Genomic DNA, 23,456 nt, shown 5'->3' on the forward strand with positions numbered 1-23,456 from the left:
CCAGTGTTGGAAAAATTGCACCAGGAAGCCCTGTTGAGCTTAAAATAATCCACCTCTAGTAATTTAGTTCAAAGGTTTTATCTACCCTGTAACTGTTTGCTAATAAATTACCTTTTAATGTGGAGGATTTTTGGACAGGAGTCACTCTGGACAGCAGTGAAACAATATGAAGGAACATTTTATCAGTTTTGAAAGTTATGTTTTTGTATCCCTTTATATCTGTAGCTGTGTGTAGTTGTTACAAGTGCAACTTTCCACTCTTTTTCTTTCTTTCTTTTTCCCCCCCCAATACTTTGCAGGTTTCTATTGGATCTCTTTGTCCTCCTTTCCAGTGCGGTTTGTTTCTAAAGGGGCTCCAGCTGTGAAATATTGTAACGTTTAGCCCATCATTTATTTTGTCAGAACACACGAGGCGCAAGGAACAAAATGTACCAACTCGCCTTTCTGGCGTTCTGGAGGCAGCAGCCCTTCACAGATGTGCTTTCATTAAGATTTCACTGACCAACAACAGCCTTCCTGGGCCACACACATGCACACACTAAGGGCTCACATCTGCAGCGTTTGTGCAGCACGTCGGCAGCCTTTAGCGAAGTGCTTATCAAACTCGAGCCGGTGGGAGGGTGAGAGGAAGAGGTGGATGCTGCTGGGTTTGCGGGAGGTTGGCAGAGGATGAAAGGAAAGTTGCTTGGACGGCTCTTGAAGCTGAATGAAAGCAGGATGAGGACTGGAAGGTGCGGAGCTCCGATCTTTTTAGACCGGCAGTGAGGAGGAAAGCCCTGAGAGGCAAACCGCAGTGTGTTTTTTGAACTGATCGTGGTGAAAAGCAGGAATGCACTCTTATCTCTGCAGAGTTTTCTGACGAACACTTTGTCTTGCAGTCTCTGCCGCTCGTCCTGCCGTTGCACATGTGCAGATGTTATGGAAATGCGTGAACGCACTTTCATTCACTTGTACGTGTGTAAAATGAGAATGAGGCTGGAGTGAATGGGATGGCGGTGACGTTGACGGGGAGACTCCCACCCTCCTCGTTCTCGCCTCTCTCGACCCGCCCCCGCCAGCCTTCAGAGCAGAGCGTGAGGTGAATTAAAATGGGCTGCCCTGTCACAGCACAGGTGGGATGTGTTGGCGAAGGTGGGGAGAGGGGGGGGATTCCAGCACATCCATATATGGCAGCGGAAGTACCCCCCTCCTTCCTGTCTCCTACAGAAGCTGCATCTGTGGAATAGGGGGCGCTGACTATTCCTCTGCTCTCTGATAAGGGCTCATCTGAGAGGGAAATTGCTGCCTGCGCACACGCACACGATAGATACTGAATTCTCATCTCCTGAGGCTGCTGAAGCAGTGCAGCTTTTGCACACAGATTGTCACAGTGGCTGAGCAGAGGGAAATAATGTCCATTTCCTGAAACACAATAATGAGCGTCAGCAGCCTAGCATTACAGGACATAATGCTACTATCTTATCCCGCACTGTCATTTAAGGAATGAGGAGTCCTAATAGTTCTTTAATCTCGCATAAGGAAATATTCTTATGTAAAATTGTGCAGTCCATGTGGAAATCCTGTACAAATTAACATGATGATTATTAGTAAAATGAAATATCTGTGGGGAATTTCTCCAGAAGCTTTGCCAGTTTGTGGTTTGCACAAAATCTCTGTGGATTTCAGCAGCTTCCAGAGTTAAAATGGAGCCTCCCTTCTCCATTTATTGCTACTAGGAGTTTTCAAGGTTGTCTTAAATTAATCTAAGGTTTTTTTTTACACTTGATAGTCCGGTAGGCTCGGTTCTCTTGGGGAACACAATGGAGACATTTGTTACATTTTCAGCTGGCGTGCTTCACTGTTTCAAATGATCCAAAACCTTTGAAAAATCTGTTCATCCCCTCGCCTGTGGTGGAGCTGCACCAAGAACAACGGACATGAAAACGTCCAAAGAAGGCATGAGCACAACTTCCTCTCTCATGAAATGTAAAAAAAGATGGAGTAAGGTCAGATTTTAGTGTTTGTAGGACTTCTTTTTTTGTTGTTGGTAAAAGAACAGAACACATTTCACTCGTTTGCACTGGACACTTGTTTGTTTTTGGTTTTATTTACCCAGAATGCACTATGCTGCAGCCATTTCCTGCTTTTGGAGCGGTCTCTGGTTTGCTTCCCGTTTACATACATATTCGAACTGCGCCAGAGTTCACTTCAACTGAATTGAGACTGAGTTTACTAGTTCACTTTTTTGGTCTTTGCTCATTCACACCTTCACAAACAAACGTCATTTTCTAAGCAAACAAACTAGAGTTTGATTAAAGTGGACTAAGCAGGGTTTGTGTGAATTAAACCAATATGTAATTTCTTGACAAAAAGGGGCAAATCTTTCCTATTTGAGACTCTATTAATTTTTGCCCCAAAGTCTAAATCTCTGGATGCAGTGACGGATGAGTTGCAGTGGATTTTCATAATCACAGCTGCTTGCTGCTTTCTCATTCAGTAGCACCTTAGCTGCCATGCTATCAAACATTAAAGCATGCGCTGTAGAAAGATTAAAGCTCGTTTTGCAGTCGAGGATTATCCTGGAAATCACTTGCTTAGTAGCGAATTAAAGAGGGCAAATTGAATGAATAAATTGGCTTCTTTTTGTGTGTCGGTATTAGGAAACAAGAGTCCAAATTCTACACGTGTTAAATTTCTACCAGGGAGCTGATTGTTTGACATGGCTGCTGTCGGTTTCCTGCAGGCGTCTGCATCGCCAAGGTGCTGCTTGAAGAAGAACTGGCAAGTTCTTTGCAGCACAAAGTCCAACCTTGTCTTGTTTTGACCACATCAGGTTTCTTACATGTAGTTTATTTATTTTTATTTTCTTACCATTGTGGGTTCTAGTGTTCAGAATCTGACATTTTGATAGAAGGATGACTTTGTAGTGGCGATAGTCGGCTTCTACATGATAGATGCATGTTTGTGCACCAGCTGAGGGATGAGAGCACAGTGATGGAGCAGAGGTCGGGGGGCGTTTCTCTCACATTCACAGAAAAGGTCATTTTTATCTTTCTTTTTGTCAACATGGAAGCAATGGGTGGGGGGGATTCACACAGCGCTGGGTTGTGTTTGGCCTCAGCTCAAAAGTCAAGGTGACCTACTGCTGCCATCAACTGTTTTTATTCTTGTGGGACTTTCACCAATCGGTTTACATGCTGCAGATAACATGGCGGCATGAGTCTTCCTGCACTTTCAGTTATCAGTTCTTTGTTCCTGAAATTAGAAAATGTATTTGTTTTGATCTACGTGTGAATTAAATGTGAAAATTATACTCATGTTGGTACTAAAGGCCAGAATCTAAAGCAGAAAAGCATGACTTAAACCTATATTACTTAATAATAATAATAATCTGCAACAATTACTGTCTTTTTGAGATTGATGCATGTAAAATCAACAGCCACAACACTTATTGGTAGATGTCAGGAGAACAGAATAAATATCCTTCCATCTTCTTCTCCTTATCTGGACACGAGACTAATTATATAAAAACTTGTTTTTCTCTAAGTGGACTGAAGGAGAAGCCAGCTGACAGGAAATGTGCAAACTCTGGTCTCTGAGCTATTTATTATTATTATTATTATTATTATTATTATTATTATTATTATTATTATTATTATTATTATTATTATTATTAATTGCCTTCTTAATGAAAGATTTTAAATACCTCAATTCACCCCAGTATTTCATCTTGGTCAAATTTAAATAAAAAAAGTAGAAATCTTACCTTCCAATTTGACCAATTTTAAAAGACAAAGTGTTACAGATTTTCTTTTTAGCTGATTCATGTGGATTTTGACCATATTCTGCTCAGATTAAAGGCCTCAAAGAGATAAAAAAAGCAGACAACCTTTACTTTGAACTGCAGAAATATTTCTTCTTCCATTCAGTCACGTCTTTCCTCTGGACCTCAGGGACCCCTAAAACGTTGTTGCACAAGTTGTCTCTTTGTCTGCCTGCATCAAATGAAACCACCCCTGTGGAGCTGGATGTGCTAAGACGGTAATGAATTAAAATCAGGCATTCTGGTGAAGCTGATTATTGATAATCTGGGCTTTGCCGTCATTGTATAGACCAAGCTTTCCTAAAATTGCTTGATGTGATGCACATTCTGATATTTAAACCTCGTTTCAAACTAGTTACATCTAGTAAAAGGGTGAAACAGCAGGGAAATTTTTTTCTCAACTTGGCCGGCATAAATTGAAAAAACCTTTTTGAGAATAAACCGTCAGGATTTATAAAAAAACAAAACAAAAAGGCAGAATTAAAAACAAGTCTTCAAATATTGTGTTGGTTCTTAATGGGTTTTATACTGTTGTAAAGTGTTTTCAAACTCATTTATTTTTCTTTTTTTTGCCTCCACCTGGCCCAGCCTCTCCCTCCCACCTCAGTGGGGTTGCCGGCTCTCCACTCGCTGGTTAATCTGTTTGGCAGCGAGCGGCGCAGCAGGTCCTAATGGTGCCACATGGCTGCCTTGGCATTGCAGTAATTTACGCCCCGACATGATACAAGCCTACTGCTCTTTCTGTAGGTTCTGACTCAGCCCACGCACGAGTCTCCTGCCTCCAATCGCCACGCGCTCCAACGCACACTGCCTTTCCCAGAGCCAGCTAGGTCACGATGTTCTCAACGCTTTTCGGTTTGTTTTTGTCTGAAGTGTTTCGATATGGTTCTGCGCACATGTGTGGGAAGGGAGTAATGGGTGGCTTTGCTGGAGTAGATGCACTTACACAACTGTACTGGTGTTCTAATGCCTGGAGAGTCAATAACACTTTAAGCATTTCCCTTCCTCTGGCTCCTTTATGTTTCTTCCCTTCATCTATCATTGACAGATTTATGCAGATTTATTTCTCACTCCTTTTACACCTTTTCTGCCCAAAATCTGCAACAAATTCCCAAAGGATTCTTTGTTTTTACTACAGGGTTTATCCAGGTTTCACCAACTCAAATGTAAGACTTTTTAAGATCATTATGTCTGGAATTTAAGACCTCTCTCTCCACAGAAATGTACAAACATTGCCCAGCCCACTTGCTATGTAGCTAGATGTATCGCTAGGTTATATTAGCAGCTAGTTAGCAGTAGCCTAAACTGTCTCGAGTCGCAATAAAGATGTTGGAGTACGACTCAAAGGTTTGCCTGACAGAAAAGTCCCAGGAGAAAACCCCCCACATAGAATATGAGATTAAATGGTCCTGCTGAGAGAGAATTTAAGTTCTGTGATTAACGTATTGAACTTACTTTTTTTTTTTTTTTTTTTTTTTTAAAGAAATTTGACATTTTAAGGTCTTTATTTTAGATACATGAATTTAAGAGTTTTTAAGATGCCTTGTATTACTTTCTACATATTTTTATGGCCTTGTTTCTGAAGGTTTTTTTTTTTTTGCACTCTTTTGTACCTCAGTTGGTGAAAGTGGATTGGTGATTCCAGCACAGTCTTGCTCTTTACTCACTTTAAAGAGATGTCTGCTCAATCCTGCTCTTGTCATATTTTAAATGGCTTCTATAACCTCTGGCTCTGGTCCACATCTTTTATGGGACGTGGTCTCCATGCCGCTCTGATAAATCTGTTAACCTTGAAGCTGAGGGCTTGTTCTGTTTCTCCACATATTACCCCTCCTTCACGGTCACTGAGGCACTTGAAATGATTCACCTTTTATAATGACGGATAATAAGCTCAGCGTTACCACCCATATGATTATTTTATGCCAGGAAATGTTTTTAAAAGTTCTTTAAAACACCAAGGAACAGCTTCAGATGCAGGAAACTGGAGATCTGACATGTTGCCTAAAAGCCACGTTCAGACCAAATAGTCCTTGTAGGTGAAGGACTCTTTCATTGAGAAACTTTATGATTTAGTCAAACTGCTGCTGCAGGCTGAGGTGTGTGTTTGATTTGACTTTTTCCTGCTAGTCCTGAAGTTGGTGGGCTTCCTGCAGCTTCTTCCCCTCTATGGGCAAAGTACGACTCTAGCTGCTCTTCAAGGTCAAAGCATTAATTCTACATACATTTTCTGTCGGTTCATTTTCACTAAGGGCACCTTTTACCTTTTTACAAGGTTGAGGGGTAGAACTACAAACCACTTTCAGATGCAAAGTAATAAACACGAAAAATGTTCCGCGCATCAACCTGCAGAGTTCTGTAGACCTAGAATAAGATCTTAAAGCGGATTGAAGGTCCAGAGCTGTTTTGTAAGCAACTGCGACGTGTTTCCAGAACAAACCTGTCCTTTAATGAAGATTAATATTTAATGTAGCTGAGATTGATCATGTGAGGACTTGTGTGAAGTTGTGTGATTTCAAACCCTCCACAAACACAAAGGCAAAGTGATCTCATAAATAAATCCTACCTTTCGTTTTGCCTTTAATGGGGTTAACTGCTTTCCGTTGCCTGACTTATGAAAACTTGCTAAACAGATGCTGTCAGCTCATCCTTTAAGTCTAATACTTTAGTCTTTAAAATGTCTGTTTCCTCCTTTAAAAATACTAAATGTCAATATATTTAATCTTCTATCATCACAAATTGCTCCGCTCAAAGGTTACTTCCATTTTTCCCTCTTGAGTCGATTATTTGGATGGTGCAGCTCGTCTGGCAGCGGGAGTAATTATTCGCTTCATGGTACATTTTCCAGATGTTCCATCATTAGTGTCATTGCAGCGTTTAACCTGCTCCTGATTAGGAACATGAGCATTAAAAATGCTGCTTTGTTGACCCTGAAAGTAGTAAACTGTGTTTTCACGACCTGTTTGAAATTGGGAAACCTCTGCTTCACCTCAGAAAATTGATTCAATACCATATATATTCTGTTGTTTTGTTTCAGGCTCAATTTATTTGGGTCAAAGATGGAGTTCCAACATTTTGTGGCTGCAACGTGAAAAGAAAACCAGTGTTTTTAGTTGTAGCACTCATTTGCTGACATATGGCTGAAACTAATGGCTGGAAAACGGCAAGCTGTTCTGTAATCCCTCTTATTTCCCGTCCACTCTGTAAAATGTGGCCCTTTATTCAGAGAAATGCTAATCAGCTCCGGTCTCCGCTGCTTAAGGAACAACTGACTCATTGTGGATTAAATGTGCGCCAAACACGGAAATAAACCTATTAAACTCAGCCCTAAAAAACAAAAAACACATTTCTGATGAGGCCTTAATATGGGTGTGTTTGTAGGAAGGCTCTCTTATTTAGAAATGATCAATTTAGCGAGTCTAGATAAGAAAGATTGTTATTCAGTTTTAGTGTGTTTGCTAATGTCAGTTTGTTTATGGCTCTTCCAATAAAATTAAGCATAAAAAGGAAAAGCCATCAACCCTTTTGTTCTATCGTTTGGCAAGAGTAAGAATTGAATATTCAGGGTTTCTAATATATCCGGTACCACGTTTGTTTTCCTTTTGCAAAATAACAACAAGCTAGTTCATATATTTTGAAGTGGGGTTCTTGGACTGATGATATGTAGTCAGTATCTTCCTGTACTTAACATTTTCATTGTGGGTAACAAAAGAAATGCATGAGATAGAAAATCATGATCCCCCGAGTTATTCTATGCCAATTTCTTCTGTAAAGATAAATCACTTAAATTTTAAAAACACAAATGAAAAAAACCCTTAAAAGTTCTGATGTCTGGCTTGAAAGCCTGCAAAAGTGGCATGAATAAAATACCACGTATATATGAACTCCTTTTTGATTTGATAATTGTTCATAATTTCAGAATTGAGTTAAGTTTTTGGCTTGGTTGTGATTTTTAGAGCAACATTTTGGTTAAAGATGAAGTCAGGATTTTCAGAAATGTCAACTTCTTTCTTTATTCAGAAAGTTTTTGTCAGTTTTTACATATGCAGACGGGTTCATGAATGAGGAAAATGCTTAACCATGCAGTCATCGAGTTCATCAAGACGTTCATCACAGTGTTTGCCTCGTCTTCATTGTCTGTGTGGGAAATCCTCTCCTGGTGAATTGTATTTTTTTAGCTCTACTGAAAGACAAAGGATCCCAAAAACACATTTTTATTTTTGCAGATCACCCAGAATGTGACGCATAAAGGTGGACGTGTCTGACAGTGAACATGTGATTCACCCGTCTCTCAATCACACTGACACGAACACAAACAAACCCAGCCCGGGTGTTTTTTCTGTTAGCACGCGATGAGCACTGGGCCGCTCTCCATCTTCTGTTTTCCTTTACGGAGCGCCTCTCTCTGTGCGTTCCAGGCGGCGGTACATCAGGGTGACGATCACTGGAGCTGATGCACTTTCACAGAGTCACTTTGGTCTGAAGCCGACGCCTTACGCAACAAGAGCTGGGAGCGAGAGGGAGGAACTGGGGTATAAATGGAGCCGTTTATTTGTCCATCTTCCTCTGTTTTTCTGATTTTGACTTCAAAATGATAGAATATTTATCTAATGGATTTATAGATTACCGGATCTGATCCTTTGCTTTGAACACGTGTTCAGCTTTACACAAAGAACGCCACAGAAGCTTCAGTTCGTTTCACTTCATGTCCTGCTCTACTTCACCGTTTCAAACTGAACTTCCATTAAGATTCCTGCTTTTTTTCCCTCTCTCTCTTTTTTTTTTTTTTTTTTCTTCTGTACTCCAGTGTCACGCTGTCCTACTTCTTACTTCCTTTTTTGGAGTTGATGGAGTTTGTGCGCCAAGGTGACTGTTGTGCGTCAGCCACCGGGCATTAGCAGGCATCCCGAGCTGCGAGCAGCCATGAACAAATGTCCGTCTGCCTCAGATGTGTCCTTCCCTCCATCTGCTTTGTTATTTTTTCCTGTCCTCTTTTTGTTCTTTGTCTTCTCTTCAACTTTTTTCAAATCCAAAATGTCTTTTCACCTGAAAAGTTGCTGAATAAAGTCCTCTTACTTCATATTTGGTACCCATTTTGAGTATGCACCCTGACATGGCACTTTTAATATTCTTTACCTCTGTGTATCTAGCTTGAACTGTAATAATGGTTCAAAACTTTACTATACACTCTACTCTTGCAAATCTTTAAACTTTCTAGCTGGGTTTTAAAGGCTTTTAAAGGTCCAAATAGTTCCTCAGATAATGGCTGATTCCCTTTGTTTTGCTTTGCTGTAAATCAGTGCTGCTTCTGTATAAGAACTTGAGGCTCACAGTGATGTTTGACAGGGAGAGAAATATCTTTTCAAATTGCTTTGCTTTGTTGGAAAGTCTGCAGAGGTTAAAGGGCGTCTCGGAAGCAGAGAGAAGCCAGAGATGGATGAACAATAAGACTCATTAGACTTTTCTTTTTGATGGATTCCTCAGTTTTTAACAAGCCTTCAGGCCTCTGTGCTTGATGTTTGTGCTTGATGTTTGTGCTTTCTGACAGACGGCTCTGGAAGTGAGAGGCAGAACGTACCAAAGATGAGATTCTGAGGTTTATGTTTCTTTAAATGCATGAGGACAACTTGTTCACGGTTTTCAAGCTGCAGCCCAGAATTTTCTTAGCTTTTCTGATTTGCCACTGAATGCTTTTGTATCTAGTCATGCACATCAGGACTTGATTCTTGAGTCCTCTGTATTTCTTTATGTGTTGTTCCCAAGCAACCAGAAATCCTTTTAACCTTTCAAAACCATCTTGATCAGCGGTTCTCTGGGCTTTCTGAGGCAGTGTTGTCCAAAGCCAGTCCTCAAGGGCCCCCATCCTGCATGTTCCAGGTGTTGCCCTGACTCAGTGCATCTTAATCAAGTCAATGGCTCATTACCAGGCCTCTGCACAGTGTGATGACACATTGAAGAGGTAATTCAGCCATTTAAATGAGCTGTGTTACACCGACGACAAATCTAAATCTTACTGAACACCAGCCCTTGAGGACAGGTATTGGAAAAACTAAAAGGTGACACATCTCTTATGGCATTTATTTAAAAAGAGGAGCAGGAAGGAACATAACAGATTATTTGTTGAGCATTGTATTCTGTTATACTCTTCTCGGACAGAAAATACCGTGAAATCCAAAAGAAAACTTTGGAAAACCTCCTGAAAATCTTCCTCATGCTCATCAATAAAAAGTTTGGCTGTGTGGAAGAAATATGCAATGAAATCTTAGTGTTGGTTTAAAACTTTTTAGCAAAACTGCAACTATTTATGAGCGGTAATGAGCTTTGGTGAAAGTCACGTCTGTCATTTTGGTGAATTTATCCTGTTTCAAAAATAGCATCTTGACCGCAGGTTTGTGCCAGAGTGAAGAGAAGCTGCAGCAGGTCCAGATCTGCTGCTGAGCTCCGAGTCCGCAGCCAAAATCAGGTTTAATTTAAAATGGATACAGCAGGGGAGGTGTGAGGGACCGATCCACATGCATGCACACACACACACACGCACACTAATATTCACACACAGACACAAAAATCCCTCAGTCACTCATGCTCTCGATCCGTCTTATATTCAGTCTCGCTGGATTTGGGCTTCTTGAAACGAGTCCTTCCTGCGCTGCTCTTCCTGCCGGTTGGCTCGGCTGATTTGTAGACGACTGTGTGTTCGTGCCCCAGAAAAACAGGCAGAGTGCTGCTGGGTCACTGTAGCTCATCTCAGATTTGCATCGTCTCCTTCCCAGGCTAACCAGATCTTTTTGTTTGTCCCCGCTCCTCTTTGCAGAACATCATGGAGCAGTTCAACCCGTGCCTACGCAACTTCATAGCCATGGCGAAGAGCTACGAGAAGGCGCTCACCAGTGAGTACACCAACCCTCCTCTGTTTACTTTCTGTGGCGGCGTCTCTTTCGTTCATTGGCTGTCCAGGCGTAGGGCCAGCTGACCCAACGCCTGGTGCTGAGTTAGATTCTCCTGACTCATCTGGAGTTGGGGTAAAGTCATGATGACACAGATGTTGTGCAATGTAATGTTTTGCAGTCTGAATCCAGACTTGAACTGTTGAAGATTTCTTGTTGGTTAGAGATGCATTAATATTCTCCGTCTGATGAATCTCATGGGTTTCCAGACTGTTTCTCGTCCCGTCTCCCTTCTTGCTGTCCCGTGACTTCGTTTCCTAAATGTCTGCTTTTTCTGTGCATCCTCCGTCATCGCTTCTAGTTGCTTTTGCTCATGTGTTTGCATGGTCATGTGTGTGTGAAAGAGAAATTGCAGCAAACAGCAATGGCTCAAGGTGAAAGACGAAGCAGCCGAAACGTCTTGTGGGAGCTAAGTGGAGCATAAGCCGATGGGAAATGGAGCGGGGGGTGTTGCTAACGTAACGGTACCCCACCACCCATGGGGCCAAGGAAATGGGAACAGGCTGAGAGCAAATCCAGGACAAGACTGAGTAAAATAAAAACCAGAAGAAGAAAAATATTGGATATTTCCATACAAAATGACCAAAACTGAAGTGTATTCTACTGCTTTTTTATTGCTTTAATGGTATTTGAGTGGAGTTGCAGTACTGAGAGAGAATTTGATGTTTTTAGAGAACACGTGACTCTGGTCTGCAGCAGGAGAAGGAGACATGGCATGCCGAGTGTACGGTGCGGAGCAGGGCTCTCCTTTGTGTTTAGAGGAGATGCAGGGAAGACTCAGGTCCCTACAGGAACAATAAAGGAGGCTTCACTCTTGTCTGATAGATAAAGCTAAAAATAACCCTGAAACTCCCTGAGTGGGGATTGCACTTCATCAATGCCAGGCAGCAACGCAGGGCTAGAGTCTAGACTCAGGCGCAGCAGAATAGGGCTGGGTACCCGGAAATCATTTTATTGTCGCTGGAAAAAAATATACCAGTCTGCTTTTATTTACTGGTTCTTAAAGTAGAATCAGGGTGGCAGCCTTAATCCCAAAGGAGGGTTTAAACCAGCATGATTCACGAGGGGGCGGCTGACTGACTGTTTTGTTTTTGGAGCCTTAAAACGTTTAAGAAGACTGAGGACGGTGAGCATGTCCCCATTTGCTGAGCTCCACGTATGAATATGTAAGGCTGCATGGATGGGACGTCTTTAAACTGCTTTTGTCTTGCTAAAAAATTATCACTTGTAGCCAAACGTTGCATTCTGTCGAGGCCCAAATCTTATGTATACAAGATGAGCTCCGTCCTTAAGCACAGGCCACAGCAGGTGATGCTATTAACATCATCGTTGACATCAGGAGTGCTGGCTTTTTCCAAATAACAAGGTCCCTGGTGGCTAAAGGGGATCTGGAGGAGCGCGCAATAAATTAAAGTTAATCTGCCTTAAGAAGAAATTCTGTAATGTTACGAGTTCATTAGGAACCTTCTTTTAATGGCTTACCAAGTTTAAAATGCTCTGTGTCAATAAAATAAATAAAAAATTTATATTCTCTTCTCTTATATGAACAAACACATTTGGATAGAGTATCAACCATCTTGACCTCCATCCTGTTTTTTCTTTTACACCAACACCTTTGCATTGTCAGCCCCCCATCTAATTTTCTGACTAAACTGACCCTCCTTATTGCTTTGGTCTTTTTGTTCACTTCACAATTGACTGATTGGTAAAGCCGCTCATCCAGTTAAATCTGTTTTGCCTGGGCCCCTTTCTCCCCCAGCTGAGGTATCAATGAGATGAACCTCTCCATGTCCTCACCAGTGTACAACCAGGGTTTAAATTGGAGATGGAGAAAGGGAAGGTTGGACCCTTGCAGGCAGTTGCAGCCAAAGTCGTGTCGATCTTAGAAATCCAAGCCAGAAACCGTGTTTATTTCCAGAACAATGACTTGCATAGCGGTGGACTTCATGCTGTGTCGCTCTGGACTGAGCTCAGAATAGATTCCTATTGTTTTCCATGTGAATGCTTTGTCATTTTCCTCTCGTCTTTGGGATTCAGAGAGCGGTCTGTGACAGCTTAGAGCACAAACACTCATCTGGCTGACAGCTCTGTAATGAACCCGGCCCTCTTCCACATCCGACCCGTGTCTGCCGTCAGTCCTTGTGTGGCGAGCCCCCGACCCGCTTCCTGTCTTTGCTTTCTGAGACCAGCTTGTCTCCTTTAAGGTCTGGCTCACTGCTCTGCCTCAGCTGGCGTACCTTGCAGGTGATATGATGCAACCCAGGAAACCACGGCTGATTGACAGGATCTCAGCAGAAGAATGCTTTCAAGACTTTGATGTAAAGATTTTTGACAGGAGGTGTAAAGAATGTAATTAGAGTGGAGGGGTGCTGGTGGGGCATTTTAAAACCCAATTTATAAATTCTCCACCTAATAATGTAGTTTGTTTTCAGTAAAGATCAGCTAAATACCTTACATCTAGATACATTTTAAGCAAACTACAATATCTAGCTTTACCTTTTTAATTTAACCTAGCATAAATTTGGGATTTCTGCATCATTGTTTTAATAGTCTCCATATCAAATCCACACACTGCTTTAAAACATCTTTTGTAGTGCGTCAGTATTACAAATAACATTTTGATCAACTTGTAGTTTGGATAGAAAGTGAGTTTGGAGTTGAAGCCTTGAGAAAAAAATCTCTGCAGCTTTCTGCTTCCTGCAGTTGCTTCATAGAGCTTTTTCCTTTCCTGCCTGGTCACCATTTCCGCCTATCGCTCTTTTAATTCCCATGCCCGAGCTTGCCTCTCTGTGGGAGCGGAGGGCTGCAGGGAACGGTTGCAGAGCTGAAGAAGACAGTTCAACTCGGCACCCTTGATCTGATGCCCAATGCTTCCATGTTTCCAGGTGTCACATATGCTGCAAAGGGCTACTTCGACGCTCTGGTGCGGATGGGCGAGATGGCCAGCGAAAGTCAAGGCTCTAAGGATCTTGGTGAGTCCTGGTAGTGGCAGTGGTTCCCCTGATGAAGTGAATGGGGGCGGGGCTTGGACAGGCAGATGGGATGGCGGCTTGTACTGGTGGAGCAGAAGCAGCTGATGACCAACCACCCACTGGATACACACATGCAAACTTTCCACAGTCATTAAAAAAAAGCGAGGGTTTCACGGTCAGGTTGAAACATTTCCCTTCTCGTTTCATCCACGACACTTGCACATGTCCAAATATCAACATTAGTAAAACCATCTGATTTGAACAGCAATCTCTCATTAGCTGCGTTTCCATTCACTATATAACTGCGCTAATTGGAATTGCGGAAAAAATTTAATGGAAACGTGTCAGTTTCATTAAAAATGCTGGGATGAAATGTATTTATTTTTTGACTGTACCTAAATTTGTTTATTTCGCAAAACTACAATGGAATCCCTTTTTTTTTTTTTTGCATCATGAGTCATGTAATCAACGGTAGATAGTTACTACTGGCAAAAACAACAAAGACGATGACAGGAAGTGGTGGGAGGATGATGGTGCGGCATGTTTTCTTGTGTGAGCAATTTTATTCACGTGCGACTCCATTTGCGTTATTTAATGGAAAACTGCATTTGTGAAATTGTTTTTTTTTATTTATTTTTTTTTACATTTATCGACAGGTTTTCTCGCATTTGTAATGCAAACGCAGCTACAGTCACTCTGCTCTCACACAGTGTGTTGTCTGGTTTCGGTTGGATCAGGTCTGGTTCTGCTTGCTCAATACGGACGTTGCTTTGGTGTTGATGGGGGCTGTGGCAACAAGTTGCAGATGCGCAGCCAGGAACATCCTTTTAGGTGTAGATACCACAAAGTGGCAGGAAGTGCGGGAAGCCTTCGGAGTTGATCCAAGTTCTTATTTTTTTAATTTCGCAGTTTGACTCTGACGTAATTTAGCCACAGAGAAGTGAAGGCTAGGAGGAGAATAAAATGGATATTTGAGATGTGTGAGAGGATATAGCAGCTGGATTCAATATTTAAAGGGGGAGCTGTTTTCATGCTTTTGAGCTCTTTCTTTGAAGCGTCATTTCATTTTAATATGTCACCTATTTTAGTGTGGATGCTCAGCGGAGCTTTTATACCCGATGTAACAGTATTAAAAGCTTTTTTTCCCCCTCAAATCTGATTCACCTTTATTATTCACAGTGATCTTCTTTTTATCACTGTAGTGTATCTGAGCCAAACACCTACGGCCTCAGTTGATGGCAGCCTACTTAAAACATAGTGAAAAGGGAAGATTTTTGTCTTTAAAAATTTACCTTTTATGAAGTTTGTGATGTAACCTTTAGATTTGTGCCGTTTTATTACTTGTACAAGTTTACAAATAGCTTTTTGTGGTTCTTGTTCAACATGGTGACTATTTTGAATACTTGCATGTTGTTTTCCCCATCAATCATCCATGTTGTCCCCATTTCCATCAGCTTTGTTGCTTTGCTTCCATGTTTTCTGCATTGCATGACTGTGTGTTCACGTAGAGGAGTTGCTTGATGTGGCCTTCTTGACTCCTTTTCTGTTCTTCTGGCAGCTTAAACATGACTCAGCCGCTCCATTAAACTCTGCAGAACCTCCCTCCGCCTTCAGTGAAAAGACGGAGCAGAATGGATTGATGCTGTCCTCATGCATCAGCAGTGCTGGGAGCAGCGGCTGGCTGTGCATGCTGAAGGGACGGATACTTTGGCTTGTTTTGTTAACTCGGCACAGTGGTTTTTAGGTATTCAGGGCGGACTTTACTCTTGATTGGATGCAAATGAAAGTGCTCATTCCTAATCTACACATAATCTGTCCCATAGATCACATTACGTCTTTTATTGGAATATAAAATAGATCGTTAATCAACACATTATTACTTGGGAGCATCTGACAGTCTAGAATCATAAGAGAAAATAAACGCATGCAGCCAAACATCAGTGGATTTATTGGTAGGTAAGGAGAACTGTTTAAATATAATTCCCAGGTTTTTTTTCCTCCTGATTTGTTCAGTTCAATGACTCAAAGTAATCAGCGTCCCTCAGTCTTTTCCATCACAAAGAGACGCTGTGCTGGTGGCTTCGTAAACTCCAGGATTTCTCTCTGTATTGCTGTAGAAGAGGTCAGGAAACACTGAACGCTTTGTTCTTGGATTATGTGAAAACGTTCTCAAGCCTGGCAGCCTATTAATTAGCAGATAACAAGGATTGTGGATTTGTGTGTGTGTGTGTGTGTGTGTGTGTGTGTCAAAACGTGGGTGTGAGGCGAGCTGAAGTTTGGTCACTGGGATCAGAGATAAGGCCACTGAATGCGTTGGGAGGGGATAATCACCTTTTTTCCAGAGCTTTGTCTCACATTTTGTATTTGATGTGGACTGAATTCAGATGATTTAGAGTCGACCATTTTTAGGATTTTAATTAATGTACCGTAATTGGAACTGTCATGGCTTATTGCACAGGAATGACTGGACTGTAAACTGCCTGAATCTTTCCAGAAATATTCTGCCACTTCATCATGAAACAATGAAATTAGTCAGAGTTTTGTGATGAACAACAGCTAATGGCATTTGCACGTGGACGGAGGACGGGGAGCTCCATGTGACTGGTGATTAGGAGAGGAGGCTTTGGGTTTTGTCAAATTAAATCTCAATAAAAAGCATTGTCCCGGGTGAAATGGATGAACTGTGGTTTATAGAGCTTTGCAGACCAGATTGTTCTTTTAGATCTCTAGTCAACAGGGTTCAACAAAACATCTTTCGGTCTTTCTATTATGAGTTCTCATTATTTATATTGGAGGGAGGGCCCATTTACTCATTAATAGATAGCGCTATTCTTTACAAAAGCTGAAGGTCTATAGTCTCTGCCAAAGTCTAGATCCTTGTAGTGATCAGACCATCTCTGCAGGACATGCAGTTCATGATTTAAACATTTTTTCTACTACTTTTGTTCCTCCTTTGACTTGCGATGCAAAACAGTCTTTATTTCTTCAGTATCAACCTCCACACTGAAGAGGGTTGATCTTAGCATGACCTGATTGGGCTTATGGTTCTTGTAGGTGTTCTTGATTTGGTTCTTGTAGGTGTGTTGGATTAAATTGCAAATTTAATCTTCAACCAGTTTAGTTGTAAAACACATTAATTTACAGTGTGTCCAACTAAATTAATGTAAAAAAAAGAAACTATCTGCATCATTTAGATGGTGAGAACAAATTATAGGTAAATGCGATTTCAGGTAAAGCCAAATTTCTCAAAAATGTTAACCGGTAGAAAAAAAACAGAAAAGCTGAATAATGAAGTAAAGTGATCTGACTTGTATCCAAGTTTACCATTAAACAGTTTGCATGCTACTCTAAAATAATGAAGAGAAATTAATTTGTTCACTTTTTGATTTAAGGTGAACCAACTATATATGTTCTTAGTGGGGATGCTGGTTTATTAGGAGTGGAGTTGTTCTTTACTTTAGTGAACTGATGCCTCAGTTGAGAAGCTGGCACAGGAAGAGGATGTGATGCCTCTGTCTCAGATTTACTCTGCACTAGTTTGACCAACTGCTCTGCTTTCACGAGACGCTATGCGGAGAAAGGAGCTATTCCGCTGCTGCAGAGTGGAGTGTCATCCCACTTATCCGCTCCTCTTTCACTACTGCACTCTGTGTCTGCAAACACCCCCGCATTGATGTGGGAGCTCACGCAGTGCTGGGAGAACATGCCGACTCTGCACACGTTTCCAAAAATAGATTCAATAAAACGCCTCGACCGGAGCCGCTCCGATGGACGAGAGACTGAATACGACGCTCGCTCCGCAGCCCAAAAATGGTGTGTCGGTGATGTCATCATGACTGAAAAGGACAATGTCTGGCTTCCGTGTGCTATATATGGGCATGGTGATGAGGAAAACTAGGAAGCTCCTGCAGTTCCGGTTCCCCTCGCTGACCAAATATGGGCTCCACTATTCAAATGCAGCTTAGGGGAGTGATGAAACTTTAATCAGGTCTTTTCTTTGTAATGGAATGCAAAAAGCTTAACTGGTTTTTAGAAAATGTTGTATGGTGGCAATTTAAACCTGACTTTTATTCAGTCGTCATATCCAATCTGTCATATTTGTGTCTTTTAGCCAGGATGATTTTTTTTATGTAGCTGTTTTTCTTTTTTCCCACTTTAAACACAAAAGAAAAGCAGATCTTTGTCAAGACAGATAGCACTTATGAAAGGTTTGTTTGTGAAAGGAGAGAAATTGTGGTCAATGAAAAAACACTTAAAAATAAAGCAAAACAATCATCTAACAAAGACCTTTTATCCAGTGTCCTAAATGTAAATTGAGTTGTAATCATACAATATTAGCCATGAAATCTGGAGAAAAACAACTCTATGCTCAAACATTTTGCAAAATAATTTAAGAGTGAGAGTTTAAATATTACTTATTCTATATATTTAAGAAAATCCTGCTCTTCCCCCCATTTCTCAAGGGAAAGCGCAGCCTCTGATTAGAGCCCATTAATTAAATTAAAAGTTAGTTCAGATGGCCGTTTTAGAAGAGTAGAGGTTCATCACATTTATTAATTAATTCACTGCATCCCAATTTAAAGGGGCATGTCAGCCAAAGGCATTTTGCAAATGACACAGACCATATCAGACTATATTAATATGAAATACAGCACATAGTGTCCCTTTCTGTGCTGAATGTTTTACTCCGTCGACATCTTTTTATCGTCTTCTCCGATCTGAGTTTGAGAGAGGAAAGGTTGTTTAATCACCGCATGCTGCGGTGCGTAGTGTGAGCAACAGAAATATGAGCACTTGCTCTTTGAAGCAAAGGTAAACACAACCGAAGATGATAGGAATAACGTGAAGCTTCACAAATGCGGGAAAGAAAACATGAAATTATGTTGGGTTGAGTCACCCAGCCGTTCTGAGGGAAATTCTTTACATTATCTGCCGCTGCTGTCCCTTCGTCGTCTCGCTTGACATCTCATTTGGAGCAATCTGAGAGAGAACTGGTGACCTCAAACCGACCCTAATTTTTCTGAGCTGAATTTCCCCAGAGCTCGGAGGCCAATCTGAAATCTGTCGGTGTTTACTTCGTATACGGGAGGAACTTCAACAAGAACACTCTCTGAAAGGCTTTTTTAATTTTATATATGTCTGCTTCTTTCAATATTCAGGCCCCTTTTCATAAAGTTTGTTTACAGCATATAAATTTAGGTCTGTTAGCACTGACCAATCCCGAGGTAGCAGGTTTGATCCAAGGATAGACAGATTTATGATTTTCTTTTTTTCATGGAAGTCTCCTATGTATTTAAATCTGTCTCTGCATATTGGTGTTTAATAACTAAAACCCTAGTGGCCACTGAGTGATGGAGACAGAAGTATCGTTTGTCTGTCTGCATGTCGTCGGAGCAGCTCCACACCACTAATTTAGCTTTCCCTGTTGGTCTTTGGGTCATTAGAAAGTCCTTGTCCTTGAGTCACCTCAGGTGGTTACATGGGACTTGGAGGAACAGAAAAGGCAATGACACACGTAATGAGAGGATGGACACTGGAGATGGAGGAAGGCGAGACGGAAAGCGATGTGTTCCCGGCTCATTAGCAGCTGTCAGACGGTCTCCGCTGAAATCAAAAGCTGAAAGCCAACAAAGCTCACAGACTCCGATCCGCCTCACCTGTCATCCATCTCTTCAGCTCACCTCACCTGTTCTCAATGTTTCATTCCTCGGCGTTTAAACCCCGCTGTCTGGTCAGCTGCAAGCTTCGTGACTTTATTGCCAGGTCGGAAACGGCCGGCGCCAGTGAGGGACTTTGCGTGTTTGATTTAGCAAGTAACGGTAATGGGCTGGTAATGTGGCTTCAATAATGAGCCGGACTGAAAGGACCTTGAGGTGCCGCATTGTTCTTGAACCAAACGGTAAGTTAATGATGTGAAGTGCACGGACTCCACACGAAGGCTGTGCAAAAATAAATTAGCGGACCTGCACTAAGTTGGTAAATATGTGCAGAAAAGCTCCTTTGAATCAGTTTTTAGGGTTTTCTTAAGTCACAGCTGCAGATCTCAGTGCGTCATGAACTTAGTTCTTAGATGAAGACGGTAGATCTGTCACGACTGGGATTCTGTCCACTTTACAGCTCAGAACTAACTCCACAGAGACGAATAATGACAGGGACGGACCAACTGATGGATCACTGCCTAAAAAATCTTTACTTACCGATTTTTCCCACTGTGGTGAACAATTAGTAGTGAGACAAGATGAGTTGGGTGCCAGGAATTGCATTGACCATGTGTCAAAACGTGAAAAGCTATCAGGTTTTATATATCGGTCACTCTCCACATGCTGACCCCGGTCCCCGGCTCCCAGCGTGTGTCCTGTGCCTCAGATAATCACTCTTCATTCATCACCGCATCAGCCAGCATGTAATGTCTTCACAATGTCAGTCTAATTGATTTGCTGTGGCCTGATTCCTTCATGAAGTCTTTTTTTTAATGAGTTTGAGACATAAAGTTGTCAAACGCATGTATAACACAACACGCTCCATTTCAGTCGACAGTACTTTAAAAAAGCATGATGGCGTTATTGTTTACTCACTGAGAGCCTCACAGCTTCATGCTGTGTTCCAGTTGTACTCGGAACTGGGAAATTTTGACTTCCCAGTCATAAAAATCAACTGAATTCAGATTTCCCAATGGGAAACTGGGAGCAACTCCAACTACCCCCAGTAACGACTTGAAAGGCAGACTTTGTGATTCGTTGTGGTCGCTCCTCGCTTAAATAGTGGCAACTTATGGTGGAAACATTTTTATTTTACAAGACACACCTAATAGTGTGTCTAAAATCAATGTTGCATGTAGTGTTTGGCATTTATTGTGTTGTTTATTGTGATAAATTAAGAATTCTGATTTTTTGTTGTCTCAATAAATTCCACTGAATGATGCTGAAAATCCCCAAAACTCTTGGGATTGTAATTTTTACTATTTTCGCCACTGTTTGTTCAATGAAAGCATGAACAAAAATGACTAAATGCAGTTACTGTGTGCAGTTTAATGACACAAATCACACTTCTTTATACGATTTGGTAAATAATGTTTTCCAACATCATTATTTGTGTTGGTGGAGCTAAGGTTGCTGTATCATAGAGTCATAGCTATACAAACAAAGAAGTAATAAATAGTTTTTATCGTAACCCCAAAATATTAATAAGTAATAAAACTTAAAGTCGCCCAATACTAATTGCATGTAGCACCTGGGACTGTACACTGAAAAGTGATGCTTTCTTTTGGAAAGTAAAGCTTTACCATTATATTTGTAAGAGTTACTGTGAACAATGTTTACAGGTGTCGCCATTTTGACATTCCGACTTCTTTTTTTAAAATTTTTTTATTTAATATATTTATTGTTTTCAACAAATTAACAAAACTGCAGGACAGTTATCAAAATACAATGATATCTGGATCATCGATCAGACCGCGATGACCAGTTGGTGTGGGTTGACGCTGGCATTGGGATCTTCTATATTGTCATCATCAGTGAGTGAGTCCAAACAGGATTGCAGTTACAAATAAATTCCAGAATACGACTGTCCAACTGTCATTTATGTAACCAGAAAATAAACAACAAAAACAGCGATAACCCAACCCAACCCACCCCAGGTTATTAAGGATAGAAGATAGAACAGCAAATAGATAGATGGGGGGAAACAGAAAGAAAACAAAACAAAAAAAGGGGAAGGTTAATATGTACAACTAAAACAAGTAGGATAACTAAATAAAATATTCAGCTCCTCCGCATGACATTCCGACTTAACTAGAACGCCGTTGCCTCGGCCTGATGTCAGAACCAGCCCACAGTTCCCACTTCCCAGTTAACTGGGAAGCATCAGGTCTGCAAGACTTTGTTAAAGCAGAAGTTCAAAGACCTCGTAGTCAGTCAGGTGCTTCACATGTAAACACTAATTCTGCATTGTGAGTTTGTCTGTGGAGAATGGGGCCCATTCCCTGGCGGGAGTTTTGGTTCAGCAAAATGAAAGGCCCAGATGAGCACAACGGTAATGGTGTCAATCATGCGGCTTTGAGGGCAAATCTCCCTGCAGCACCTTGTACTCCCCTCACTGCAGCTTTCTGGGGATTAAAGCTGCTCGTTTGTGCTCAGGCTCCTATAATACAGTCCCTGTAGGGTCGCACGCTGCATAAAACACCCTCCTTCACACAATCATTAACTGCTCCCCCTCTCCAGCTCTCTGCTGAGCATGGCAAGTAGATGGGGCAATAAACCCAGATGTTGGCGCTGTCCTTGGGTGAGGCCTGATGAATAATGGGCTTGTTTCCTGCCTGCAGTTAGATCTGTGCAAACGGACAGAATGGAAGAACACCAGCTGGATGGAGTTTGGTGGGTAAGGTTCATGTTTTCCCCTGTAAAAGCACATAAGAGAGGCCTAAATCCTCAACGTGCTTACAGTAGAGGCTTCAGGTTTAATTCTCAAGATCTGAAAGTTTTAGTTATGTGAAAGTACCAGTTTTATTATATGTGGCAATAAATAATATAGATGGAAAATAATTTCCAATCAAAATACCAGCATAACGTTGAAAACTAGCCAAAATGTATTTTGTTGGGTCTTGTGAACAATTTGCAAACAAAAGCGGTCTTTGTGTGTCCTATAATTGATCCACCTGTGCACTCTGGGAGTGGACAACAATGTGCTTTACGTCCCCTTTAAGCCTCAGATGTTGAGATCTGCTCTGATTAACGATAAGCAGCTTACTTCTGGTGAATAGAAGTCCCATATTTCACAATGCAAGGTGGGGAGATTTTTGGATTAGGTGTAGGCAACAAAGCAAAACAAGAACATCCAGGAATTTGAAGATCTTCCAGAGGATGAAAGCTTGCAGGACAAAGTCAAAATGTCCCAACATGCATCAGTTTTATGAGACCAGTTGACCCACAACTGTTTTTTATTCCAGCTTAGTTCTGGCTTTATTTCCAGAAAGTAATGTCAGTTCTTTAATTGTTGAATTTTCACAGATTTAAAAATCACCCTTCATTTGTAATGCCTGTAAAGTTGGACTTTAAAATGAAGACAAAGTTATAATTTAGTTTCTTCTTGAACTGTCTTTACTCCTGTATTAGCAGTTATTAATGTTGGCTGCTCATAGTTTGTATATAAAATGTGTATTTTTTAGAGAGCCGTTCCCTGAATCTGAGATTTCCTGAAGGCTATTAACGTTTCCCGGACTTGAATGTTTTATGATGAACTAGAACTAAAAATTAATACATAGCAACATTGCTGTTCGTGTTCAGCCTTCATGCTAGCTGCTGAAAATCTTGATCTTTCTTACACGGAGTGCCTGTGTAGAAATACAGTTTCCTTTTTGAAAACTTCTTCCTTTGTGCATCATCCCTCACATTCTGAGGCTCATTTTAAGCTTCAGAAATGCCGTCCACACATTTTTTTTTAATTTATTTTAGTTTTTAATGAACTTTATTTGTTACAGTAAAATACCATCCACACCTAGAAGTGTCGCTATCGTAACCGGTGACGATATCCGGGTGTGGTTCAATGATCGAAAAACTAAAAATTAGTGTTTTAACTTCCTGTCTGGATGATCACCGGCTGATTTCTCAGGTAATCCAGTCACTAGATTTTGTCTTCTGATTGAGGTTAGGATGTATCTGCAGATAAAATATGAAAACTGACTTTTAAGGTTTAATTCAGTTTTGTTTGAAATAACGTTTGAGTATTAAAGCTATCGATCAAAAG

General features: G+C 41.2%; 1 protein-coding gene across 8 annotated transcripts in view; it reads left to right on the forward strand.

The window, feature by feature from the left end:
- Nucleotides 1–23,456, forward strand: part of LOC102220610 (brain-specific angiogenesis inhibitor 1-associated protein 2) — a 61,619-nt gene that overhangs the window by 5,879 nt on the left and 32,284 nt on the right. For 6 of the 8 annotated variants that reach the window (XM_023341072.1, XM_023341071.1, XM_023341073.1 and 3 more), the window contains exons 2-3: nt 10,611–10,686; nt 13,629–13,715. In XM_023341072.1, coding sequence (XP_023196840.1) covers nt 10,611–10,686; nt 13,629–13,715 — 163 coding nt within the window. The remainder of the gene's footprint in view (nt 1–10,610; nt 10,687–13,628; nt 13,716–23,456) is intronic. The other 2 variants (XM_023341074.1, XM_023341075.1) reach the window with 1 other exon arrangement.

This window comes from Xiphophorus maculatus, chromosome 10 (genome assembly GCF_002775205.1).
Source record: "Xiphophorus maculatus strain JP 163 A chromosome 10, X_maculatus-5.0-male, whole genome shotgun sequence".
NCBI classification, from domain to species: domain Eukaryota; kingdom Metazoa; phylum Chordata; class Actinopteri; order Cyprinodontiformes; family Poeciliidae; genus Xiphophorus; species Xiphophorus maculatus.